Source organism: Rhinopithecus roxellana, chromosome 12, assembly GCF_007565055.1.
Source record: "Rhinopithecus roxellana isolate Shanxi Qingling chromosome 12, ASM756505v1, whole genome shotgun sequence".
In the NCBI taxonomy this organism is placed as follows: Eukaryota; Metazoa; Chordata; class Mammalia; order Primates; family Cercopithecidae; genus Rhinopithecus; species Rhinopithecus roxellana.
In genome coordinates, this window is record NC_044560.1 from 50,400,255 (window position 1) to 50,426,417 (window position 26,163).

A 26,163-nucleotide genomic window follows, 5' to 3' on the forward strand; every position below is an offset into this window, starting at 1 on the left:
TGTGGAGTCTTTAGTTTTCTACTTATAAGATCATATTATCCAGAAATCATTTTACTTCTTTCTTTCTGATTTAAATGCCTTTTATTTCTTTCTCTTGCCTAATTGCCCTGGCTAGGACTTCCAGTGCTATATTGAACAGAAGTGGCAAGATTGGGCATTCTTGCCTTGTTCCTGGACTTAGAGGAAAAAAATTTTGTTTTTCACTATGAACTGTGATGCTAGCTGTGGACTTTTCATATATAGCTATAATTATGTTGAGATAATTTTTTTCGATCTCTAGTGTTTGAGAGTTTTTATCATGAAAGGATGTTTAATTTTGTCAAGTGCTTTTTCTGCATCTGTTGAGATGATCACGTGTTTTTTTATTCTGTTAATGTGGTATATCACATTAATTGATTTTTGTGTGTTGAACCATTCTTGATTACCAGGAGTAAATCCTCCTTGGTCATGAGGTGTGATCCTTTTAATATGCTTTTGAATTTGGTTTGCTAGTATTTTGTTCAGAATTTTTGCATTTATGTTCATCAGGGATATTGGCCTGTAATTTTTTTTTTTTTTTGTAGTGTCTTTGGCATAAGTATCAGGGTAATGCTGGCCTCATAAAATGAGTTTGGAAGTGTTCCCTCCTCAATTTTTTGGAAGACTTTGAGAGTTATTGACATTAATTCTTTAAATGTTTTTGGTAGCATTCACCAGTGAGGTCATCTGGTTCTGGTTCTGGGCTTTTCTTTGTTGGGAAGTTTTTTATTATTGATTCAATCTCATTAGTTATAGATTTGTTCATATTTCCTATTTCTTTATTATTCAGTCTTAGTGGGTTATATATTTCTTGGAGTTTATCCATTTCTTCTAGCTTATCCAATTTGTGGGCATATAATTGTTCAGAGTAGTCTCTTATGATCCTTTGTATAGTATAAGTTATAATGGTATGTTGTAATGTGTCCTCTTTCATTTCTGATTTTGTTCATTTAAGTCTTTTTTTTCTTAATTACTCTAAAGACTTGTCAGTTTTGTAAATCTTTCCCCCAAAAGCTCTTAGTTTTAGTTTTTTTCTATTTTTATATTTTTTTAATTCTCTGCTTTCTTTATTTATGCTCTAATCTTTATTATTTCCTTCCTTCTGCAAACTTTGGGCTGTGTTCTTTTTTTTTTTTTTTTTTTAGATCTACAGGTATAAAGTTAGTTTATTTGCTTGCTTTCATCTTTTTTTTAAATGTAGGTGTTTATCACTATAAACTATACTCTTAGAACTGCTTTTGCTGTATCCCATCAGGTTTGTTATATTGTATTTTCATTTTCATTTGTCTCAAAATCATTTTCTTTTTATTTTTTTTCCTTGACCCATAGGCTGTTCAGGAGTGCGTAGTTTGGGAGTGTGCTTCAGAATTTCTGTTTAGTACTTTTTTACATTTTCTGAGTCTTTGTTGAAATTCTCACTTTGTTCATGCATTGTTCTGACCTCATTGAGTGTCTTTATGATGGTTATTTTGAATTCTCTTGTTAGATAAATAATGTATTTCCCTTTCATTAGGGTCGATTTCTGAAGATTTATCTTGATCCTTTGGTACATATTTCTCTGTTTATTTTGTTCACTCTTATTGTTGATATCTACACATTAGGAAAAAGCAGCAACCTCTTAGCCTTTACTGGCTGTCGTTGTACAGGAGAAGATCTTCATCAGTCAGCACAGCAGAGATTCCGAGAACCTCTCAAACCTTCATGCTAGTCCAAACTGCTGTCTTTGTTCTTAGTGGTGCCTAGGTGTCTAGGGTCCTATCTGGTTCATCTGGTCCATATGCTGGGTTCTAGCAGTGCTACAAGACAGATGAGACAGAAGTCAGTTCCTTGGACAGCCCTCAGAAATGTTAGAATGTTGGACACATGATCTACCTCTTCCCCCAAGCCCTGCCCCAGGAGAAACTGGGCTCTGGAGTTTTTCTTCAACTCATTTCATGCTGAGCTTCAGGGAGTGGTCATGGCAACTGCCTATATGCTTGCTCAAACTTCTGTTGCATTATCACTGGCCCCTAGACATCTAGAGTGTTCTAGATTCCATCAGTGCTACAAGGCTGGCAAGTTCCTAGGGCAGCTCTTAAAAAAGTTGGAATGTTAGATACACAAGCCAACTTTTTCCTTCCCCAAGGAGTGGTGGGGAGCTGCAGGTGTTTTTATGATCATATGGTGCGCTGTATTGGGGGTACGTAATTGCTCTTGCAGATTATGGCAAGAAGGTGTCTCCAATTTTCTGCCAGGTTTGATATGGTTCATTTCGTATTTGTGCAGGTGCAGAAGCATTGCACCTTTAGTTTCAGGATTTCTCACAAAGGCAATTTGTATGTTATTGTTGAATCCGTGTGTTCATGTGGGGAAGGAGGGTTCAGGGCATCCTATTCTTCCGTCTTGCTGATGTCACCCTGTTACTTATTTTTCCTAAATTGGAAAAATGTGAATAAAATACTCATTTTGGAAACAAAATTATCTGACTTTAGTGGGTCTTTGAACTGGGTTTGAGAAGTACAGACAAACTCAACACTCTTATCTTAACATTAAAGTAGATATCTCAAGTCCCTTTTTAATACTTTTAGTTTGGAATACTTTCTAGTCTGTTGGGATAATTAATTTCTTTTTCTATTTCTGCATATCAAATATTGCTTTAAAGATTCCCTTCAGCTATGTTACTTAGAGATTGAATAGGGAAATATTTTGTCTTTTGATTAACAGTTTTAGGCTAAAAATATTAGATAAGTTTGCTTTTGGTTTGTATACCAGACAAACTTCATGTTAGATAATCCACGAATTTGTAGTCCATTCAAATGTTTATCTTCCAGTTTTCAGAGCGGTTTTTTGTTTGTTAGAATTCTTTCAAGTCATTTTATATTTTTATGAATTATTTTAGAAGAATACTTGTTAATCTCAGCTTTTATTTTTATTGTGAATGTGATTACCTATTGAGGGGCATATTCCTGTGGGTGTTTCTAATTCAGCATCAAATAATTATTTCTGCAGAGATATATATGTTACACATGTATTTTACACATAAGCACACACACATCTTGCATATATAGATAAGTATATGTGTATAAACATGAATCATGTTTATGTTTGTTATATACATTTATCTTGTATATTCCTGTTTATATACATATAAACATGTATATCCATATCTGTGCAGTAGTGTGTAAAGTACCTTGAATTCTTTTCAACTTAAAATACTCAGAGATCTTAAGGAATTATATTTCTTTAAATATTAAGATTTACTTGAATTTAAAATTTTTTATTTTGCTAACATTTGGAAATGTTTTAATGGTATTTGTTAAGAAATGATGTAGCATGGGTATTGACTAGCATGCCGTGTTCTATTAATATATTTGCCTTTTGGGGTTTCACAATTACACTATTATAAACCTTTTTGAAAGTACATTTTAGTCAGTATAGTATATATCTTTTTTCTTAGTTTTAATCAAAAGTAAAATGGTTGGGAAATATAATCACTTTTTTTCCAGTTACTTATTATAGAAAGAATGAGTTAAGAAATGTGAATAAATTGAACAAGTTAATAAAATATTTATTAATAATCCACCTTATGGAGGATTTAAAATAATTTTAATTATAAAGTAATGTATTTTAATATAGTTCAGAAATAAAAGTCCTGCTCCCTCTCCTCTATCAGATACCTCAGATACATTCTTAGGGTAGCTACTGTTAACAATTTCTTAAATAGCTTTTCAGATATGTTCTGTGCATATACAAGTATATATGTATGAGTATGTATATGAGTGTATGATGGAATTGTGCATACACATACACAATATCTACATATATTCTTTTAAAAAGCACTAATGTACTTTTATATTATACTTTTATAAGGTACTGTGTTTTATAAGGTATAATATGAATTAAATATATCCTCCATATACATTGAGAAAAGTGGGTAAATTGATGTGCACAATAAAAATGTCTTCTCTTTATGTTTATTTGAAGTTTTTTTTTGATTGTTCTAGTGGCATAGAAGTAAAGTTCCTTTAATGCAGTTTAATAACACATTATATTTTAAAACTTTATTTTTATGAAAACAAAATTTTTAATTTGTGTAAAAGATTTTACCCTTAATACATGTTCTTAATATTCATCATACTGAAAATAGTGAGCTATCTTTGGTTAGCAGGGTTATTGTGAATGTTGTATATGGGAAGGGCAGGCATTCTGTTACTTCAGTACTGTGATACCATGTTGTTTGAGGTGGGTCTTTTTCTAAGCAGTGGGCATGTTCTACTTTTATTAAAACGATCATAGAAAATGACTTTAAAGCATGTAGTGACATAAAGTTGTATTTTTTAAAAAAATCCTCAAAACTGAGCTCATTGTGTGGTTTTACTAATTTTGGTTTTAGGCTTGTGTAGACATAAGAGCCAGTTCAGTGTTTTGGCAGCAAATGGAGTTTGTCGATAGCCTGCACGGCCTACCCAAGATGCCAGAATGGTCATCTACACACCCTTCTCATGGCAATCGAGTTGAACATCTGGATAGACTTATACCTCAGGTGAGCTGACACTGTAGCAGGCGGGACATTGTTTTTACTGTATCATTTATTTTTAATGCTGTCACTTCTGCCTGGTAAAAGAGAGTTCTAGCCTATTAACTATTTTGATTACTATAATTATGGATTATCAGTTGTCAAAGAATTTGACTGAAAAGCAAAATTCTACTTGTCCACAAGTCTTGGAGAATAAATTGCTGTGTATGGTTCACTTTTCTTAATAATGAAGGTTTAACTCCTTTAGTGTGAGACTTGAATTTTAACTGAGTTGATGAAAGTTTAAAACTCAAGGCATATTAAGTTTTTTAAACATGTTGATGATAATTTAATCTTTCCTTGGTGATTTAAGCTTTTTGTTAAAAATATCCAGTTAATGAGCTGTACAAAAGTTTTGGGTCAAATGGATATTAATTGTAGTAGTGATGCTGGAATTTGTTTTTTTAGGAAAAAAAATCTTCATGTTAGTTTGTTTCTGGTTATTTATTTCTTTAAGCATTTGCTCTCTGGCTTTTCTTTTTGTAGAATTCATAAGTGGGTCAAGCTGAGGTGGCTTTCTGCCAAGTAGTTTTCAGTATCCTCTGAAAATCTTTTGATTTGTTGACATCATTCAAAATGTTTTTATGGTTTCCATATCAGGACAAAATGGATGTTAGGCATCTCTGAGGCAGGTTACACGCTCTCTTCTGTCTCACTTGTGTTAAATTTGGTAGCTTGTTATGAAAGCAGAACATTTTTTAGCAATTTAAGAATTGGTACTGGGCCACGCACTAAAGCATAGCACAACAGATCCAGGTGTATTATAGAAGTATCTTTCTCATGCCTGTAATCCCAGCACTTTGGGAGGCTGAGGTGGGTGGATCACCTGAGGTCAGGAGTTCGAGACCAGCCTGGCCAACAGGGTGAAACTCCATCTCTACTAAAAATACAAAAATTAGCCCGGTGTGGTGGCATGTGCTTGTAGTCCCAGCTACTTGGGAGACTGAGGCAGGAGAATCGCTTGAACCCCGGAGGCGGAGGTTGCAGTGAGCCAAGATTGTTCCACTGTGCCCCAGTCTGGGCGATAGAGTGAGATTCTGTCTCAAAAAAAAAAGTTACCTTTCAGTATTTTTTCAAATTCAGCCCAACAAATACTGAGTACCTCTTAAAAGAAAGAAATGATGCTAGATGTGGGGGATACAAAGAGGAATAAGACATGGTTCTTGATATTTACAGGATGCTAAGATACATAAAGAATGATTATTAATACAAGGATATGATTTATCATAAGAAAAATAAACATATAGTGGTATGCAGTTTGAAGGAAGATGAATCTGCATCTGGTTTGGGATAAGAAACTAATGCAAGATTTATTCATTCATTTATTTGATCAATATTTATTGATACTTATTGATAATCTATTCTGTATTCTATTGTTGGGGAATGAGCAAGGAACAAAACAGTCTGTTCTCTTGGAGTTAACATTCTAGTTAGGTAATGCAAATAAGAAACAAACATGTAGTATACCTAGCAATAATAAGCACTTTGGTAAAAAATAAAGCAGGTTAAAGGTATTAGAGAGGGGCAGGCAGCAGAGAAGGGGTACTAGTCTATGTTCTGTTGTCAAGGAAGGCCTCACTAATCAGAATCTGGAAGGAAGCATGGGAGCAAGTCCTCTAGCTGTCTGGAGGGAGAGAGAGCCTTTCAGGCTGAGGAAGCAGCTGATGCAGAGAACCTAAAGTGAATGTATGTTTGATGTGTTCAGGGAATAGCAAGGAAGACATTGGGGCTGAATGGAGTAAGGGAGGGGAAGAACAGTTCAAGATGAGGTGAAGGGGGACCAGACCATGAAGGATCTTCTAAGCCATTTTAAGGACTTGTCTTTCACTTTAAGTGATAGGGGAAGCTAGTTGAGGATATTGAGCAGAGGAATGACTTGATTTGACTCATGTTTTATTGTGATCACTGGCATTATTATGTAGAGAGTAGACTAGTAGGCAGGGAGATTATTTAGGAGACTTGTAATCCTGGTAGGAGATGATGGTGGCTTGGACCAAGGTATCTGGTAGCAGAAAATGGGGGAGAGAATCAGTCAGATTCTAGATATATTTTGAAAGGAGTAATGACAGGATTTGTTGGTAGTTTAGGCATACTTTGTACCTTTTGTGAGCATTGAGGACAGCCAAGCATGACTTCTTAACACCTATTTTAGTTTGTTCAGATTGCTATAACAAAATATCATAGATTGGGTGGCTTATAAACAATAGAAACTTACTTCTCACAGTTTGGAAGGCTGTGAAGTCTTAGATCCAATTTCCAACAGATTTGGTGTCTGGTGAGGGCCCACTTCCCAGCTCATAAACAGCCATCTTCTTGTAACCTCACATGGTAGAAGGGGCAAGGGAGTTCTCAATAGCTTCTTTTATTAGGGCGCTAACCCATTCATGAGGGCTCCACCCTTATGACAATCACCTCCCAAAGGCCCTTATCTCCTGATACCGTTACACTGGGAGTTGGAATTCCAACGTACAAATTTTGGCAGGACACAAACATTCAGTTTATATCAGCACCTATCTTAACTAGATGTCATTTATATCCTTAATTTGAATAAAAAATATTTGAGAAAGAAGTAGCAGTGAAATTTACCTGATATAATATGTAGTAATTATTCCTCTTAAAAAGGCACTATAGGCATGGGACATTATGTATTTCATCAGTAACTGACTTGTACTGAGGATCACTGACTATAAGGTCCTTCATGCTATCCAAGGCCCCCGGGACTTTATTGCACCTGGGAGGCCTGGGCCTGTCTCTAAAGCAATAATAACAGTATGATTTTCTCTTGGATTTTTTCTTTGTATTTTTGCTCAATGAAATTCTAAAAATATGTGGTTTGTTTAATTAGATAATAAATTCTGTTAGCCAACTTTTCATGTGAAGACTTTCCTAAATTTTGAGTTGTCATTTCATCATCAAATTACTGAGCATCTTCAGAGAGGTAAAAACTGTGCTTTAGAGAAGTCTTTAAAATAATAATGAATTGATTAGTGAGTAGGAAGAAAAATGGCTAGAGAAACAAATGTTGTTTGGGAGCCAATGATGAAGACAAAGACATGACACACTTTTCTTCTAAAAATAAACTATCCTAGTTCAGAAACTTAATTTGAAAACCTCATATAATTTCTTATATTCCCCACCCCAAGTGATTAAATTCAATTTGAAAGTAATAAAACTCTATTGCAATATTGGGAATAACTCAGTGGTGGAAGTGAAACTGATAGTACAAGGGTATATTGTTAATTAGAATACACAGTCATAACTCAAAGATTGGAATTCCCTATTATCATAGTCTAATTTCTGTAATGAAAGAAGGCAGTTTCTCAGGCAGTGTATAGAATTATGTGAGTCGATATACTACTACTACATTTTATTTATTTATTTATTTTATTTATTTATTTATTTTTGAGACGGAGTCTTGCTCTATCGCCCAGGCTGGAGTGTGGTGGCACGATCTCAGCTCACTGCAAGCTCCGCTTCCCACGTTCACACGTTCACGCCATTCTCCTGCCTCAGCCTCCGGAGTAGCTGGGACTACAGGCGCCTGCCACCTCGCCCGGCTAGTTTTTTGTATTTTTTTAGTAGAGACGGGGTTTCACTGTGTTAGCCAGGATGGTCTCGATCTCCTGACCTCGTGATCCGCCCGCCTCGGCCTCCCAAAGTGCTGGGATTACAGGCTTGAGCCACCGCGCCCGGCCTTACTAATACTACATTTTAAAATTATATTTTATGTAGCATGCTCTAGTGAGTATGTTATGTTCTACCTAAGGCTCCTGTCCTTTGACATCTCTAGCAGTATGGTGAAGTGATGATCCCCTCAAAGGCAGTTGAGAATACAGCACTAGAGAGCACAGACAAGTCCAGGCCAGAGATGAAGATTTCAGAGTTTCAGAGTCATCTAAACAGAAGCGATAGTTGAAGCAATGAGAATGGATGAGTTCATGTAGGAAGTGATTAGAGAAAAAGATCAAAGTAACAGTATTACATATTTTCCACATTTAATGGATGGGAGGAAGACAGAGCCTGTGTTGGATCAGATTCATAGGAGGAGAACCAAGAAAGCAAGATTCTGTGGTTCTGTGATTAGAACACAAATTTTGGCCATTGTGATTTTTAAACTTTAGCTTATTTAAGATTGCATATTTTTATTTCTTATTGGATCCCTTGCATATCGTCACAAAAATGTATTGTTTCTTACTATAAATGTATTGTTTCTTCTTAAAAAACTACTAATCCTATTGGATCAGGGCCCCACCCTTCAGACCTCTTTAAACCTTAGTTACCTCCTTTTAGGCCTTATTTCCAAATATAGTTACACTGGAGGTTGGGACTTCAAAATATGAATTTTAGAGGAACACATGGGTCCTTAGCAGACAGTTATGTTTGAGCAGAGATGGGAGGGGTGCAGGAATAGCAGTGTAAAATGGGGTCATTCAGCAATCAAAGAAGGTTTCATTGAGAAGCTGATACTTGAACACAGACTTGAAATAAGTGAAGGAGCCAGGCTTGTGGCTGTCTTGGGGAAGGGTACAAGGCCATGGGGCAGGAGCAACAACAAGAAAACCAGTGTGGGTGGAATGGGGTGAGCAAGAGAAGGAGGAGGGCGTGGGCCTTTGGCTTTTGTTCACAGAGATGGGACACTAGTGGAGGGATTTGAGCAGAGGACTGGAGGAGTGACAAGGTCACTTATGTTTGAAAACAATGTGATCTACAACTCCTGCAAAGCAGTACCGTAATATAATTTTGGATCATTTTACCATAGTATATTGTTCAGAAAATAGATTAGTTCCTTTCTTGCTTTGTTTTTAAGTCAAGATAACACATCACATTAGAAAAAAAAGCAAATCATTGCTTTTTTAAATGTGAATTTCAAGATAAATCATGTATAAATTGCCTAGTTAAATATGATCTTGTGATCCATTAGCATTTAAAAAGGATAAATACAGGTTTGTAGCAATTATTACTTGTAGTTAATAAGCTGATATGTTATAATTTTATTTACTTGAAATAATCAGTTAAACACATATTACACATATTTTGGTTATCATAACAACTTGGGTGAAAAAATGAAGAGAGATGTATCAATTTGTTGATGTTTAATAGTATGACAGTTTTAAAATTATAGTTAGACTGTTCAGACTTTATGTATATTATAATTTGTCCTTGAAAGAGACACCTTATTTAACTTTTTTCTATAAAGATTGTTATAAAATATGAATAGATGTGAATATGAGAAATCTGCTTCAAAGATTTATTTTAAAACTGAAAATATTTAGACTGAATTTCTTATCTCCACTTCACTTATGAACCCTGTTTCTCTCCGCCATCCCCTCTTTGTTGGGTGAAGGGTATAGAGAATGATAGAACGTATAGGAAAAATATTTAATTTGAACTTACTCATTGTTTATGGTTATGTTTATAATCATAATTTGAATAGGATATATATTTGAATGTTTTTAGAGCTTTCAATTCTGGCTTTATTCAGAAACTTTAAAAAATCTTTATCAAATTCACTTCATTCAATTTTTAGATACCAGAATCACTTGATGGCTGCATTCATATTAATCTCCTTTTATTCTGAATCCTTTACACTTTCAGGAAGCCAGGGATTTGAACTCATGTAAATCATTCTTATACATTTATAATTGGACAAAGTAAATGAATAAATCATTAATACTATACATCTCATGAGCAGAAAATATGAGAGTGTTTAACATTGAAGTGAAATGTCGTTGGCCAGTGTGCACAAACATACACTGTTCACCTTACAGAATTTCATTTTGTCTGACATAAAGAATGTTGAGGAAAAGGCAAATATCATAGCAGCTACTGTAATTGAATTGGCCTGTGAATCATATAAAGCCAGGAAGCCTGACAGTAACATTGTCTAAACCCTTAAAAAAAACATTATGGTGCATGCGATGTGTATCTACTTGAGGCTGAAATGAATGGGCTATTAGAAAAAATTGCTTTTGAGGGGAAAGGGGAAAGGATTGATATTTTTAGAAAAACATGCTAAAAAATAAAGATGATTTTTTTCCCCCTTGAAATGTCTTGCTTTCTGTTTTCAAAGGAAGCTTTTAATCCAGTCATAAAGACTTTCTGGTATTAATTTTTTTCCATTTTTTTCTTTTTTTTTTAAACTTTTATTTTTTGTGAATAAGTATTTGATGTTTTACTTGATATGTAATACCTGTCAGAATACTGATGTGTATTAGCAGTTGTTTCGTAAATACTTTAGTTGTTACTGGGAATAAGTATAGCCAGTTTTTTTTTTTTAATATGAGTGTTTATTTTTTATTTACTTTAATTTTTTAAATTGTATATGTTTATGGAGTCCAGTGTGATGTTTCAATATCTGTATACATTGTGTAATGGTTAAATTAAACCAACTAACATATTCATCACCTCACATATTTATTTTTTGTGGCAAGAATGTTTAAAATCTATTCTCTTAGCAATTTTCAAATATAGAGTACATTTTTATTAACTGTAGTAACAGTGCTGTATAGCAGATCTCCAGAAGCTACTTCTCCTAACTGAAACTGTACTTTTTAGTATCTATCTATCTTATCTATCTATCTAGCTATCTAGCTAGCTAGCTAGCTATCTGGAGTCTGGCTTTGTTCCCCGGGCTGGAGTGCAGTGGTGCGATCGTAGCTCACTGCAGCTTTGAACTCTTGGGCTAAAGCAGTTCTCCCACTTCAACTCTCCAGAGTAGCTAGGACTATAGTAATGTGCCACAATGCCTGGCCTTTTTTTTTTTTTTTTTTTGTAGAGATGTGGCCTTGCTGTGTTGCCCAGGCTGGCAAAGCTTCATACTTTTTGACCAACACCTCCCCATTCCTACTCTCCAATCCCCAGCCTGTGGTAATCATTATTCTACTCACAATTTCTCTGAGTTGGACTTTTTTTAGATTCCACATGTAATTGAGACCATATAGTATTTTTCTTTCTGTACCTGGCTCATTTCACTTAGCATAATGTCCTCCAGATTTATCCATACTGTTGCAAATGATAGGATTTTAATCATGTTCATATTTAGGAGTAGTTGATTATCAAATGTTTTTATAGGTTTGTTTGAAAACCTTTCCTAATTTATCATTCCAGAGGTAATTGCCCTATGTCAAGGTGGTCTTAATTTTTAATTTTTTATGTTTATTTACTTTAAATTATTTACTTCAGTTATTTATACCTATTTACTTTAGAACACTTCAAAAACTAGTCAGACTCCAATTTCCATTGCAGTGTTTGTGAAAGGAAATTAAATGAATTAAACAATAATTTTTTTAAAAGGTGAAATCATGAATCATTCAAATATAAAATGAACACATCTCTGAGATTTTATTTAACTCATTAATGAGGGAAACTGTAATATGTTACAACTAGTTCAAAAGAGAATTCAAGAAACATACATATATAGACAGTAAGGAATGCCGAAATGACTTAGAGATTTCCTTTGTAGAGTTTTTGTTCTGTTAATAAGTAGCCATGTAGGCATTATCCTTGTTGTATTTCTTTTCTGTCTTTTAAAGTAGTTACCTATTATTCTCACTATTTTCTGTTAAATCTATTGCATAATGAGTCTTTGGATTAGAGTCATTGACACCTAACTCCTTAGGCCTTCTGAAAAGTATATGTTTGCTTTTAGAAATTAAGGGAGAGAGTTGGAAATAGAGGTGGTAATAAAGTGACGAGTTTCATTTTCCAGGAGAAATATTTAAGATTTAAACCTCTCATGAGCCATTTAGAACTAAAACATAGTTGTAAAATCAAGAGTGAAGTTATAGGAATGCAAAAATGGTAGAGAAGAATGGAAGACAATGGAAAAGATTTTTTTTTTAAGTTTTAGTTTTACTATTATTATAAATGTTTAAAACACATGTCAAGATAGAGAATAATTTGAATAGCTTAATGAGTCCCTATTTTTCACTCACTGATATTGAACAGTATAATCCTTTTGTACACTTGCTTCATCTGTCCCATCTCTCTGTTTTTCCCAGAAGTATTTTGATATAAAGCCCAGATATCAGGGCTTTATAGGGGAGGAAAAAAATCATTTTCTGTCTATGCTTCATAGTTCTTAGTGGAGATGAACCCCTGTATTAAAAGACAGATTAACAAGAGGTAAATGGGAGTTTATTAACAGGTATACTTCCTGTATACCTGGGAGATACCCACGGCATGAATAATTCTCCAAGAGGTGGCTTTGAGTTCAGGCATAAATACCATCGTCAGCTGAAACAAAGACAGAAGGGTGTAGGGAAAGCCAGGTTGTAGAGAGGTGGTCAGGAAAAGCACAGTGAGCAAGGGTAAGGTTTGTTATGTAGATTGTACCTTCTTTGTTGATAAGAGTTTCCAGTGATTTAGAGTCATCCTTCTCTTCCTGGTACAGAGAGGGAGACACACTTAGAGATTTCCTGTATAGATACATTTTTCTGAGAAAAGGGTAACTTCTTCCTGTTTTCAGAACTTCCCCTATGTCTGCTGTTTCCCAAAATAATTAGTAGAAAATAACTCTTACGCTCAAGAGGCATATTTGGGGTGGCATAGTCTGGTCTCCTGGAGTCATACTTGGGAATGATATGTCCTGCACTCCATCAACTTCAGTATGCATTTCAGAAAGTAGTATCATTTTCTTCCACAATCATAACATTATCATGCCTGAGGAAACTCATAGTGATTTCTTAAAATTAAATATTCTGTCTACATCAGAGTTCTGTATCTCAACGGTTTTACAGTTGACCTGTTCAAATTAGGATACTTCATGATCCACACATTGCATTTGGTCCTTATGTCCCTAAAGTCCTTTTGACTTTAGAACAGTGCCCCCCTCCCTTTTGTTTTGTTTGTTTTAAAACTTGTCATTGAATTGTTGAGTATATATAATACCACATTGTAGATTCTGGGTTTACTTGATTGCTTCTTCATGGTATTTCTAACTTGTTTCTATGTATACCTGTAAATAGAAGTTAAATTTTGGGAATGGTATTTTATAGGTGATGCAGCTATGCTTCAAAGTGCTTTGTGTTGGAAGTCTCTTAATACCTGGCTGCCCCACATTTGGTGATGCTGAAGGCCATCGGGGAGTTGGATGGTGATGGCCTGGTTCTTTGTTTGTAAAGGTGGTTTTCTTCCTTGTGGCCAGCAAGTGATTGTGGGGTGATAATTTAGCACCCCCCTGCAAATAATCAGTTTTCAAACAACCTGAGAAGTGTGCCTTCAGGAGAAATCTATGTAGAATCTATTTAGAACTCAGACCAGCCAAATTATGAATAAAAGATGTTGCAGACACTTTTCTCTTATTTAAGAGTAGATTTAAGAGGTAGGTAAGAGAGACTTTTAAAAAATCAGAACGGTAAGTGTACAAGAGTTGGAAGAACAGAGTTGAAAGGAAAAATGAGGGTAATCTTATTTAAAAGAGTATTGGATATCTAAGTATCTTTAATAACTCTACAAGGACCCTCATGTAAACTAAATTCAGCAATAGCAACACAAAACAAAGCCTCTGAAATATTCATTGTTCCCCAGTGAGATAAGTTTTAAAGAGCAGAAATATGAAAAACAAAATCAAATCTCAGGTCAAACTTAAAAATGTTACTTTATGGGAGAGGACGGGCAAGGTGGCAAGAACATAGAAGCAATGCCACTTGAAGCTGGCATGATAAGGTTGATTTAGCTGCACTGAAAGTGACAGAAGCTGAAAGAACATCTTTACAAATGTAAGATAAATCCATTTCAGAAAATTGTTAAACTTGTGAATTCAGCAGAGAAGCTGTAAAACTTTCGGTGGAGGCTGTAACGAGCAGAATTGATACCCCAGAGCAAAGACTCATCGATGCGGAAGATAGAGGAACATAGCACAACCAAATTAAAAAGCCCAAAGCAAAAAAAAACAAAAAAAAGTCTAAAAAAATGAAAGAATATTGAAAAGGCACCAGGAAATCCAAGCTGCATTTAACAGTGGGAAAGATTCATTCGTTCGTTTGTACATGTCTTCATTTCTTTGATTGTGGTTTCTATATCACATTTTTTAATTTAGGTAACATTTCTTAAGATGGATTTTTAGGAGATTCCCAGAGTGTCATCCATGAGAAGCCCTGAAATGACAATGCTTAGATATTTAAACTTATGAAGTGTTTAATCTTCATTGCAAAGACAGGCTCTTATAAGCTACTTAGGTAAAAAGACAAAACTTAAAGACATAGAAGAGTAAGAATGACTTTGGACCTTGCTTTTCGTAAGTATAAGGAAGATGTTTCTTTCCTTCTAAGTTCTTATACTTCTTGCTGTTGGAGGAAGTGTAAGAGTTTAGGAGAAAAGAAACAAAACAAACAAAAAACAGTGGAACTAATACACTTTGGTGTGATATCTAGAAAAACTAACTTTTTTTTATGATAGAAGATCCTTAGTAAATGAAACACATAGAACAATATGTCAGTGAAGTGCTCGGTTGCAACAGTGCTGTTTCCAGAGTCTACTAACCATCAGGAGTTAGATAAAATATACAGTTTTGTTTGTTTAAATATAATTGTAACTAGCTTGCACCCTGCCATTCTTAGAAAACCAGGGATCAAGTAAGGAACTACCAAATGATTCAGCTGAATAGTATGAAAAATAAATTTTAAGTGGCATAAGAATTTTAAATCCTAAAAAAAGGAATGTATTTTCAAATACACATCTTTCATGAAAATATTGATTATAAAACTTGGACAAAAATATCTGTACATAATATAAAAATGTTATGTTCCACTCATAAGTGGGATCTAAGCTATGAGAATGCAAAGGCATAAGAATTATACAGTGGACTTTGGGGACTCAGGGGAAACAGTGAGAAGGGGGTGAGGGATAAAAGACTACACACTGGTGCTGGGCATGGTGGTTCACGCCTGTAATCCCAGCACTTTGGGAGGCCGAGGCAGGAGATCACCTGAGGTCTGGAGTTCAAGACCAGCCTGACCAACATGGAGAAACCCTGTCTCTACTAAAAATACAAAAATTAGCCAGGTGTGGTGGCGCATGACTGTAATCTCAGCTACTTGGGAGGCTGACGCGGGAGAATTGCTTGAACCCGGGAGGCAGAGGTTGCAGTGAGCTGATGTCGCGCCATTGCACTCTAGCGTGGGCTACAAGAGCGAAACTCTGTCTCAAAAAAAAAAAGACTACACATTGGGTACAATGTACACTGCTTGAGTGATGGGTGTACCAGAATCTCAGAAGTTCCTATTGGAATGATAAATAAATAAATAAATAAAAAGTTATGGTTCCAATCATCAGAACATAGTATAGTAAAATTAATACAACAAAAATTAAAAGATGGATAACCACATGAAAATTAAAATTCTGCACATGTAAAGCAAGAGAGAAATCTATGATGATAAGAGGATGCCTTAAAATCAATGAACTTTATAATGTAGTTATATTTTCACGAGTGTTTACTAAATTTGTATTTAAAGAAAATTTTATCAGTTTAAATATCTATATTAGAAAAAGAGAAAAGAAATATAGAACAATAAGTGTCTCAAATAGGGTAAATATAGTTAATAAAATTAAGCAGAAGTAAGCAAAATGACAGTTCTTTGGGAAATTTAGTCAAAGTCACAATCATTAGATTAGTTAGACGAAGAGTAAAATGTAAATAGGATCAGGAGAAGAGGTATGGTAACATGCAAGAAAACCAAAATATTTGAGAGAATGTTATTTTTAGTTAGATGATGTTAATTATTAGCTTGGATCAAAATCAGAAGTAATTAAAGTGTATGTGTGTTGAGGGGGGAGGGGAATTGCCAGAGTGGTTGCAGCTAGGAGTAGAAATTATAGCTAGAATGAAGCTTCTCAAATTAATTTTAGAAAGAAGTAAGGTATAAATAAATCAAATTTTAAAAACTATATTAGAACCCATAGAGTCATAATAAATTAGCAAAGAAAAGGACGCCAAGCCCTGATGGGATTTAATCTGGAGAATTTTTTCAAAAATTCAGAGAACAATTGCCTAGTTACTAATTAGTTCTACCTTCAAAGTATAGAAAGGTATGTTATTAAGTTTCTGATTCATTTACGAGCATAAATGATTTTGTTTTGACAATATGATAAAAACAATAACTTTAAAAGAATTTATGGGCTGGGGTCATTAAATGACAATATGATATTACATTATAGTAATTATTTACTATGAGCAAGTTAATTATCCTCAGATGCATGAGCAGCATCATAAAAGAAAAGCTATTAAAACAGAAGAGGAAATTTAAGACTCATCTTCAATTCCTCTTTCCTTCACTTCCGTATCCTGTTCATGAAAAAATCTTCTTGACTGCCTCAACAAGTACATTAAGAATCCATGCCCTTCTCAACTTCACCACTGCTCCTTTCCCAGTAAAAGTCAACATCATCTCCTCCCACGTTACCCAGTCATTTCCTGTTGCCACTTTTCACCTCATGATGTCACGTTTCACCTCAACTCCTAACAACCTATTTTCAGTATGTAGCCAGAGTGATCACTGTAATGTCCTTTCCTTGGTTAAAACCCTCTAGTGACCTCTCATCTTATTCCATAACTTAGAATAAAAATCCAGACTCTTCCTAGGTCTTCTAGTCACATAATTTGGCCACTGCCTACCTCACCAACTTCACCACATGCCCCTTTTCTTAGGCTTTCCTTGGTCAAGGAAACATACAAGACCAATGTATGTTCCCCATCAAGCTAGTGTCCTCCTTACAGCTCCTCTACTTGCTGATTTCTCTGTCTGAAACATTCTTCCCTCAGTTCTTTAGGCAAATGTCACTGTCCTGGGGAGGCTTTCTCTGATCTCACAATCTCAAATTGCCTCCCTTCCAGGTACTCATTGTCCGTCCAACACACCTCACTCTTTAGTTTCTTCATGTACTTAACTAAAATTACCTTATTTGTTTATTGTCTTTTACCCTAGAGTGTAAGGCCTGTGTACACTGCTATATCCATAGTACCTATGACAAGTTGAGATGCTTAGTGAATATTTGTTGTGTTTTTTTTTTTTTTTTTTTTTTGAGACGGAGTCTTGCTCTGTCGCCCAGGCTGGAGTGCAGTGGCGCGATCTCCACTCACTGCAAGCTCCGCCTCCCGGGTTCATGCCATTCTCCCGCCTCAGCCTCCCAAGTAGCTGGGACTACAGGCGCCCACCACCACACCCAGTTAATTTTTTGTATTTTTAGTAGAGACGGGGTTTCACCGTGTTAGCCAGGATGGTCTCGATCTCCTGACCTCGTGATCCACCCACCTCGGCCTCCCAAAGTGCTGGAATTACAGGCGTGAGCCACCGCGCCCGGCCGTGAATATTTGTTAAATTATTGCATGATGTGTGATAATAGGCAAGATAAGCAATGTAATAGTGGGTGAAAAATAGAAAAATTGGCAGTAGAATTGAACAGTACTTCCACTCCCTTATAGACATTTAACATGTAGGAAATTAATAGGTGGTAACGGGAGAAAGATGGTCACAGGAAATAGTCATATAAAGATAACAGTGGTCTTAGGGGTCTTGGGTTTTAATTCTGACTCAGCCATATAACTTGGAGAAAGTTACCTAATCCAACCTTTAGTTTTCTTCATATGTGAAATCAGGATAGCAATATCTCCTGGATGTTGGATATACATACTTGTGCATTTCTGTAGGTAAGGTCCTGCTGCCTTCTCTCCCTTGTCCCTCTTTCTTTGGCATAGACACTTTAATGGTAAGTGTTTTATGCCAGGCCCAAGATTTCAAAAGTGGTTCAAATTCCAATGTCAATTTAGATGTGTAAAATACCTCACACAGTGAAAGGTACATAGAAAGTGGACAGTAGATGTTAGTTTCTTTCACTTGTAGTCTTTAGGCTGGCTAATTCTGTATTTAACTTCAAATCTTCCTCAGGAGTCTCAGAACCATATATTCTTGCTATTAGAATACATTCCTGCTTTTTCTTAAACCATAAACTCCTAAGAGTATTTTCTCTATGACATTTATCATAATGATGTATTCATAGCTGGTGTTCTATAAATGTTTGTTTAAAATTTAGCATGCGTTTGTTAAGTGCCTATTATGTTCAATGCATGGAGTTAAACACAGAAAACAAAGTAAAGGAAGTGGAAAGACATATTCTAGCTATATGGTAGGAAAATTTTGCTCATTTTTGAAGAGAGGAAGGTATATTTAATAAGATAGATTAGAATTTATAAAAATAAAAAGACATTGGCACCCTGAAATGTATAAAATGAATGTGGAAAGGAAAGGAAAAAAGAAAAAATAAGTTACCAAGACATCCGATAAAATCTTACTGTGCAAAATAGATGAAGATTTGATAGAAATATGTATGGTCATAACACGATTCTGCTTGATAGATAGTTGGAGAGGAGAAGCAGTTCACACATGAAGGAGTGGTGATAGAAAACCTGTATGAAGAATATATAGTATTTCTAGCAATTAAAGAAACCTAGCTCAGACATCTCCAAAGTACGTTTATTCAGTAAAAATTTACTCAAAAAACATCATGTGGTGCAAAAAAGCATGAGCACAAAAAGCATGTAGGGCAAAAGCAGTAAAAACAAATCAGGTTTTAAACCCAGCTTTTTTACTTCCAGGCCAACTTTTTTTTTTTTTTTAAATAATAGACTCTGTTTTATTTTTAGACTCTAAAGCCTCAACTTTTAGGTTGAGTAGAAGGTATAGAGATTTCCCTTATATATCTGCCCCCCGCATACTCACAGCCTCCCATACCATCAAAATCCCATGCCAGATTGATAATATTAGTTACAATTGATGAACCTATGTTGACCCATCATTATCACCCAAAGTCCATTAGGATTCACTCTTGGTGCTGTACATTCAGTGCATTTTGATAAATGTATAATGACATGTATCCACCATTATAGCATCATGCAGAGTAGTTTCACTCTCATAAAAATACACTCTGTGCCTACTCATTCCTCCCTCCCTCTAGCCCCTGGCAACCACTAATCTTTTTACTGTCTCTATAGTTGTGCCTTTTCCAGAATATCATATAGTTGGAATCATGTAGCCTTTTCAGATTAGCTTTTTTTCTCTCAGCAATATGCATTTAAGGTTCTTCATCTTTTCATGGCTTGATAGCTCATTTCGTCTTCGATCTGAATAATATTCTTTTGTCTGGATATCTCACAGTTTATCCATTCACCTGTCGAAGGACATCTTGGTTATTTCGAAGTTTTAGCAAATATAGCTCTTTTTTTTTTTTTTTTTTTTTTTTTTTTTTTTGAGGCAGAGTCTCGCTCTGTCGCCCGGACTGGAGTGCAGTGGCCGGATCTCAGCTCACTGCAAGCTCCACCTCCCGGGTTTACGCCATTCTGCCTCAGCCTTCCGAGTAGGGACTACAAGCGCCCGCCACTTCGCCCGGCTAGTTTTTGTATTTTTAGTAGAGATGGGGTTTCACCGTGTTAGCCAGGATGGTCTCGATCTCCTGACCTCGTGATCCGCCCGTCTCGGCCTCCCAAAGTGCTGGGATTACAGGCTTGAGCCACCGCGCCCGGCCGCAAATATAGCTCTTAAAAACATTGATCAAGCCAGCTTTTTGTTCCTTGCCTGGCATTTAACTTCTCTGAGACTCAGTTTCCTCATCTGTAAAATTGAACTGATATTTTCTAAAGATTCTGAGGTTTGAAATTCTGTCGTTATCTACATAAAAGTCATGAAATCTTATGTGAATAACTGTGAATAACTCAAGTATGCCTGTATTGCTGGTGACATTAAAGGTTGATAAAGCCTTTCTGGTAGAACACAGTTTGGTCCTATATAACAAAAATTATAATCTACCTGCACTTACTCTTTGATCAGATCATTCTGTTTTGGTTGTTAGACTTCACATAACTCCAAATGGAGGTGAGAAAATAAGATTTTTTTAAACAAAGATTTTTATAGCAGGGTAATTTATAAAAGCCAAATAGACACAACCATGGGGACAATTCTAATGCCCAGTAATGGAGAAATACAAAGTAACTTACATCAGGGCAGGGACCATTACTATTCTGACTGATGTGTACCTAGCACTTTACTCACTGTGGTGTTCTAAATATTTATTGTATTAAAAAGACTGAATAAGAGAATTTAAGAAAAATAGAAGAGTTTTTACTGAATACACAGAGATCATAGGGGATGGCATCCTATTCCTCTCTTTGTTGCTTTGCATCTCTCATTGCCACACTCAGCTGTGCCAGCTGTTACCTGCTGGAGTCTGTACTCTCCCCCTTTACTGATCCCAGTGCAGTGCTTAGACATAGGCACCACACTGATATAGCAGCCATGACAGGTAAACTCACTCGGGAAAGAAAATTAACGTGATTGTAAAGGAGCTAATGCAAGAGTGACCGTACGTCCCAGTTTTGCGGAGACAGTCTTGGCTCATGCCTGATGTCTCAGTGCAAATCTCACTAGCATCTCCTTTCATTCTCAAAGGTATCCCCGTTTGGACAGTAGGTCACCATTTAGCTGAGGGTCTGATTTTCTGTTTACTTAAGTGCTGTACGTGCTATAGTTGGGAAACATTTTCTTTTTATGTCAATTCAGTTTACTTAAACATTTCCTTAACACTCAGTAGATATAAGGAACATCTTAAATCTGCTGTGAAATACAAAGAAAAATAAGACAAGGCCAATGCCACTGAAGAATTTCATATTAAGTAATGCTTTTTCAAACTCTCTAGCTTACCTTAATGGTAACTCATAGCCTCATGAGAGCTAGAAGTGCTCCTAGACCCAAGCTTCTGCCCTGACCCCATTCACTTAGAGGACGTCTATCTGGCTCGTCTCTCACTACAAGTCCCCCTCTCCTGTGGGACTCAATGAAATGTTTGCATAGAAGAACCTGTGCCCCTACCACACCCAACTCAGGGTATCTGGGATAATGGAATTCCTTGCCCAAACATGTTTGAGCTTGCTGTCAGGGCCCATGTGGACCTTTTCCTTGAACACATGCACACAAGGCCCTTTACAGTGCCAGATAAGCTAGGACTGGGAGAGGGGCAGGCTAGTGTCAACAGCTACACAGTAAGCTCCCTACAGTCTTACGTGTTCTGAAATTCAAGAATTCTAATTTTGTACCTGGACTTCCAGGTAATTTCGAATGTGTGTTTCTCAAAGTAGAAGAATAGAACAGATTTTATGTAGTAATGTATTAGCTTGACTTACTGCTTTTAGGTGTTTAGAAACATGGTATCTGGGCCTCCATTTTCATTCTTGCCATGGATATTAGAGGCAGGCTGTTTAGAGTAAAACTTAAAATCCTTAGCATGACCTTAGCGTGAGGTCCTACATAATCTGCTCCTTTCCTCCACCCTGCTCCACTTAGCTGTACCTGCTTCTTCACTGTTCCAAAACACCCCAGGCACACTCCCATCTCCATTGTACTCGCAGCTCCCTCTTGGAATGGTTTTTCCCTAGGTTGCCACATGGTCTCAGGACATGCCTCATGTCCTTCAGGTCTGTCCCCCTCTTGACCCCCCAAATCATTATCTTACCAGTGAGGCCTTGCCTGGATAGTCTTTCTAAGATTTTACCAGTCCCCCAAACATTGTCTCCTTTACTGCCTTATTTACTTCCCTTAAGACACATCAGTATCAGAAAGCCAGAAGTAGTAAAAAACTAAATTAACTTTTTCTCCTAAATGTCTTTCTTTTAAAACTCCTTAAATATTGAGACTATTTTTCCTTAAAAATTATTTTACTTCTTATATCTTAAAATTATCCATATACCCACTTTGAAGGGTTAAATAGTTCTAAGGCTAGTTACTTAAATCGGCAGCCAGTCCTCCGACTCTGCCATCCGTTTCAGGGATAACTATGTCCAGTTCTATTGGATGATTTGTTTAGTATTTCCCATTGTGTCTAAATAACATGCTTATGTTGCTACGTTCTAACTTCAATTTTGGGCCTTACTTATTTTCCACTGTACAGGATGAGACGTAAACCCTCTCTTTCCAGTGTCACACCCTGTGCATGCACACACCCATGCAGCTCTCCCCTTCTCAGTATGATGAAATTGTACTTTTTGGTTTCATCAAGATTTGGTATTTTCAACTGTAAGCACTAGTCCTAGCTGAGCCCCATAGTACACCGTGATTACTTTTCCTTCCTTTGCAATGTTTTATTCTCATGCTGCTACTAAAACATACCTGAGACTGGGGAATTTATAAAGGAAAGAGGTTTAATTGATTCCCAGTTCCACATGGCCGGGGGTGGGGGAGGGGGGGTTGCTTACAATCATGGTGGAAGGCAAATGAGGAGAAGAGTCATATCTTATATGGCAGCAGGCAGGAAGGCGTGTGCAGGAGAACTGCCCTTTATAAAACCATCAGATCTTGTGAGACTTAATCACTATCATGAAAACAGCATGGAAAAGACCTGCTCCCGTGATTCAGTTACCTCCCGTGACATGTGGGAATTATGGGAACTGCAATTCAAGATGAGATTTGGGTGGAGATATATCCAAACTGTATCACTAGGTTATTATCATCAGTTTTACCCAACACTGTATCAGTTATATATATCTTTTTTCAGTATATTCAGTCATCTATATTCTGCAGTTTTCTTTTTCTTGGAAAAAACCTCTCATAGAGTCTTTTAAAATCTGAATGATTGTTCTCAGGTCGGCTAGAGTTTAACTGAAACCATAGAGGTATCTCTAAGATTTGTTTACCCTCAAAACAGCATTTGGGCAGTGGTTACAGATTATTAATACTATCGTTGTTGTTGTTTTTAAAATAATACTATTTGACCAAATCATGAAAACAACTGTTCACTGTGGATTTATCAGTTGTTCCCTTTTATGTGTCATAATCAAGATACCTTTTATTAAAAAAATACAGAATGCATTCTTTATTTGTCTTACATGGAACATATTACGGATTACTGAAACAATCTGAATACACTGATGTATATATAGTATTTTTTTATCTTATTATGTCTTTATAGGCTCTCAAAATTAGAGAGATGTGTAATTGCCCACCACTGTCTAAACCAGACCCTCGATTACTATTCAAACTCAGCATGGAGCATTTTCTTGAAGAATCAGAGAAAGAAGACCTAAATATCACAAAGAAACAGAAAATGGATACTCTTCCTGTTCAAAAACAGGAGCAAATACCATTAACATACGTAGTTGAGAAAAGAACTGGCAGTTGAATTAAAATTTATGAGACACAAGATATATGAAGAATGTTGCAGTCCTTATCATTTTATGTTACTTTTTAAAAAATGATGTTTGAAGTGAAAAAAAAAGGATAGTCAGGGTCAAATCATGTATATTACAGATATTATCTAAATTCTTCTAGAATTTATTTTTCATGAAATATTGATATATTTTAATCTATGTTAAAATATCTTGAATGAGGAAAATGTCACAGAATAAATTTATATTACACATTTTACTCTGTCTTCTCCTTGCTTTTGATTTAGAAGGCAGACCCCTAGTGGATGAGAAATGAGCACATACAGTAGTTTTTATTGTAGAGAAGGTTTCAACTGAGCCTAAACTGGATTTCTAAGTCTGGGTGGTTATGATGAAGTAGGAAACAGTCTGAAGCTATCTTTTTGCAGGAAATAGTTTGCACTGGGGTGGGATTATGTGGAAAAGGGGGCCTCAGGATAGAGAATGTCCTTGTCTTCACCTGTGGATGACTGGAGAAAATGCTACTGGCAGAAGCCATTTTCATAGGGAGACAAAAGAAGTACAGTTTGCGGTTCAGATGACAAAGCAAGAAACAGAACTGGGAAGAAGGCATTTCCACAGAGACACAGCATGTTCCTGGTGCACTGAAGTCTTAACAAGGTTGTGTCATTTGATTGCTCCATGAGATTACCATTTGGGAATCTCTGGGGTTCCCAGAGAAGAAAAAGAGGCAAAGGCAAGGCACTGTCCCATCAAAAGAGGCTGAGGCAAAGCGCCGTCCCCAAGTTGACCTTTCTGAGCCGCGGATATCAACAAGGGGACTGGAGGAAAACGACAAGAGAAGCAGCACAAGACACACCCCCAGTGGCGCCCAGAAATTGCTGCATTATATAAATGTGGAAATATGAGTTATTTAATATTTGTATTCCCAAACTAGTGAAGTCTAGTTATGCTTAGGTTGTATTTCTAAGAAGGACATTTTTCTTGAAATACATTATATTAAATAAATATTTTCTTAGAGAATTAAAGAGGAAAGGGTCTACTTTGTATTGTGTACCTACTATGAACGGGGCCCTGTATTTATCTTTGTTCCATAACCCTACTAGTTTTTATTATTCTCACTTTACAATGACAAATAGGCTTGGAGAAGTTACATAATATACCCAATGTCTCTCACCTAGATAGAACAAAGCTGAATCTATCTGACTACAAATCTGTCCATTTTTTCACAACTCTCAGATATCTAAGACTAAGCTATCTTTTTTTCTTTTTTTTTTTTTTTTGAGACAGAGTCTCGCTCTGTCGCCCAGGCTGGAGTGCAGTGGCGGGATCTCAGCTCACTGCAAGCTCCGCCTCCCGGGTTTACGCCATTCTCCTGCCTCAGCCTCCCTAAGACTAAGCTATCAAGAGAAGAAACAAACTATTCTCAGTTGTTCATTAGCTTCCCCACATATGGCTTCAATATAAGTAAAAATCTCATAATTATGAAATCAGGGACCACTTGTGTTTTCTGCAGGTTGATTTTATGGGTTCTCCTCTCAGACCCTTCTATCAAAATTGACATGAAAAGCTGAAGATGAGGCAGTGTAGGAGAGTAGAACCTCTCCCCCTGCCTGTGAAAGCCTGTGAAATCTCATTTGGGATGTGTCCTGACACTATTAAATCTTCTTAGACAAAATATCTAGTTGTTAAGAAGACAAGTTCAGTGGCTGCTTATGTTTCTTAGGGCTTATTATACATTACTTGTAAGGAATTTCCTGATCTGCTAAGACAACATTGGTCATGAAGAGATTCACATTAACTATTCTACATATAATCATTTTTTACACGCCTTGTGATTGGAGTATTGTAAAAGGCACTCGGTAACATATAAAGACACTTGGAGAATGTCACCTAAAGGTAAACAGTAAAACACAGCATTAGATTTTCCTGCAGATTTCCTAAGAAAACAATGTAGCAAAGACCTATGCTTTCTTCCATCCCATTGTCACTTCTAATAGTGTTGTTCAGACTTGCTAGAAACATATATAAGTTGACACCATGTCAGAAAGAGCAGAGATAATATCTTTATAGTATATGAAAAAGACTTTTAACCAGTGGAATCAAATGTAAAAGGAATGTTACAGTTCAGCTCAATGTTTTAGAAGAAATTAAATAGCAGTTGAAATACAAGATGTGTGTGTGTGTGTGTGTGTGTGTATATATATATATATATAATTTTATATGGAAATAAGCTCTATGTTCTACACTTAGTTGCAGAACTACTTTGTTCCTGTCAATACTTTTCATGTGCCTATAGGATTTAGATGATAGGCTGGTTAACTTAGTTGTTAGGAGCATGATGCTAATAAATCCAAGATACAAACTCAACCTGATCTTTTCTATAATTCAGATAGTGTGAGACTATCCTCTAAAACTGAAGGACAGCATATATATTTACTGCTAT

The 26,163-nt window shown here is 36.0% G+C and overlaps 1 protein-coding gene across 3 annotated transcripts in view; it reads left to right on the forward strand.

The window, feature by feature from the left end:
* The window catches only part of OMA1 (OMA1 zinc metallopeptidase), a 68,586-nt gene extending 44,610 nt beyond the window's left edge, over positions 1-23,976 (forward strand). For all 3 annotated transcript variants that reach the window (XM_010365739.2, XM_010365737.2, XM_030913313.1), the window contains exons 8-9: positions 4,391-4,540; positions 23,522-23,976. In XM_010365739.2, the coding sequence (XP_010364041.2) occupies positions 4,391-4,540; positions 23,522-23,731 (360 nt within the window). In that variant the 3' untranslated portion in view covers positions 23,732-23,976. The remainder of the gene's footprint in view (positions 1-4,390; positions 4,541-23,521) is intronic.
* The last annotated feature ends 2,187 nt before the right edge of the window (positions 23,977-26,163 follow it).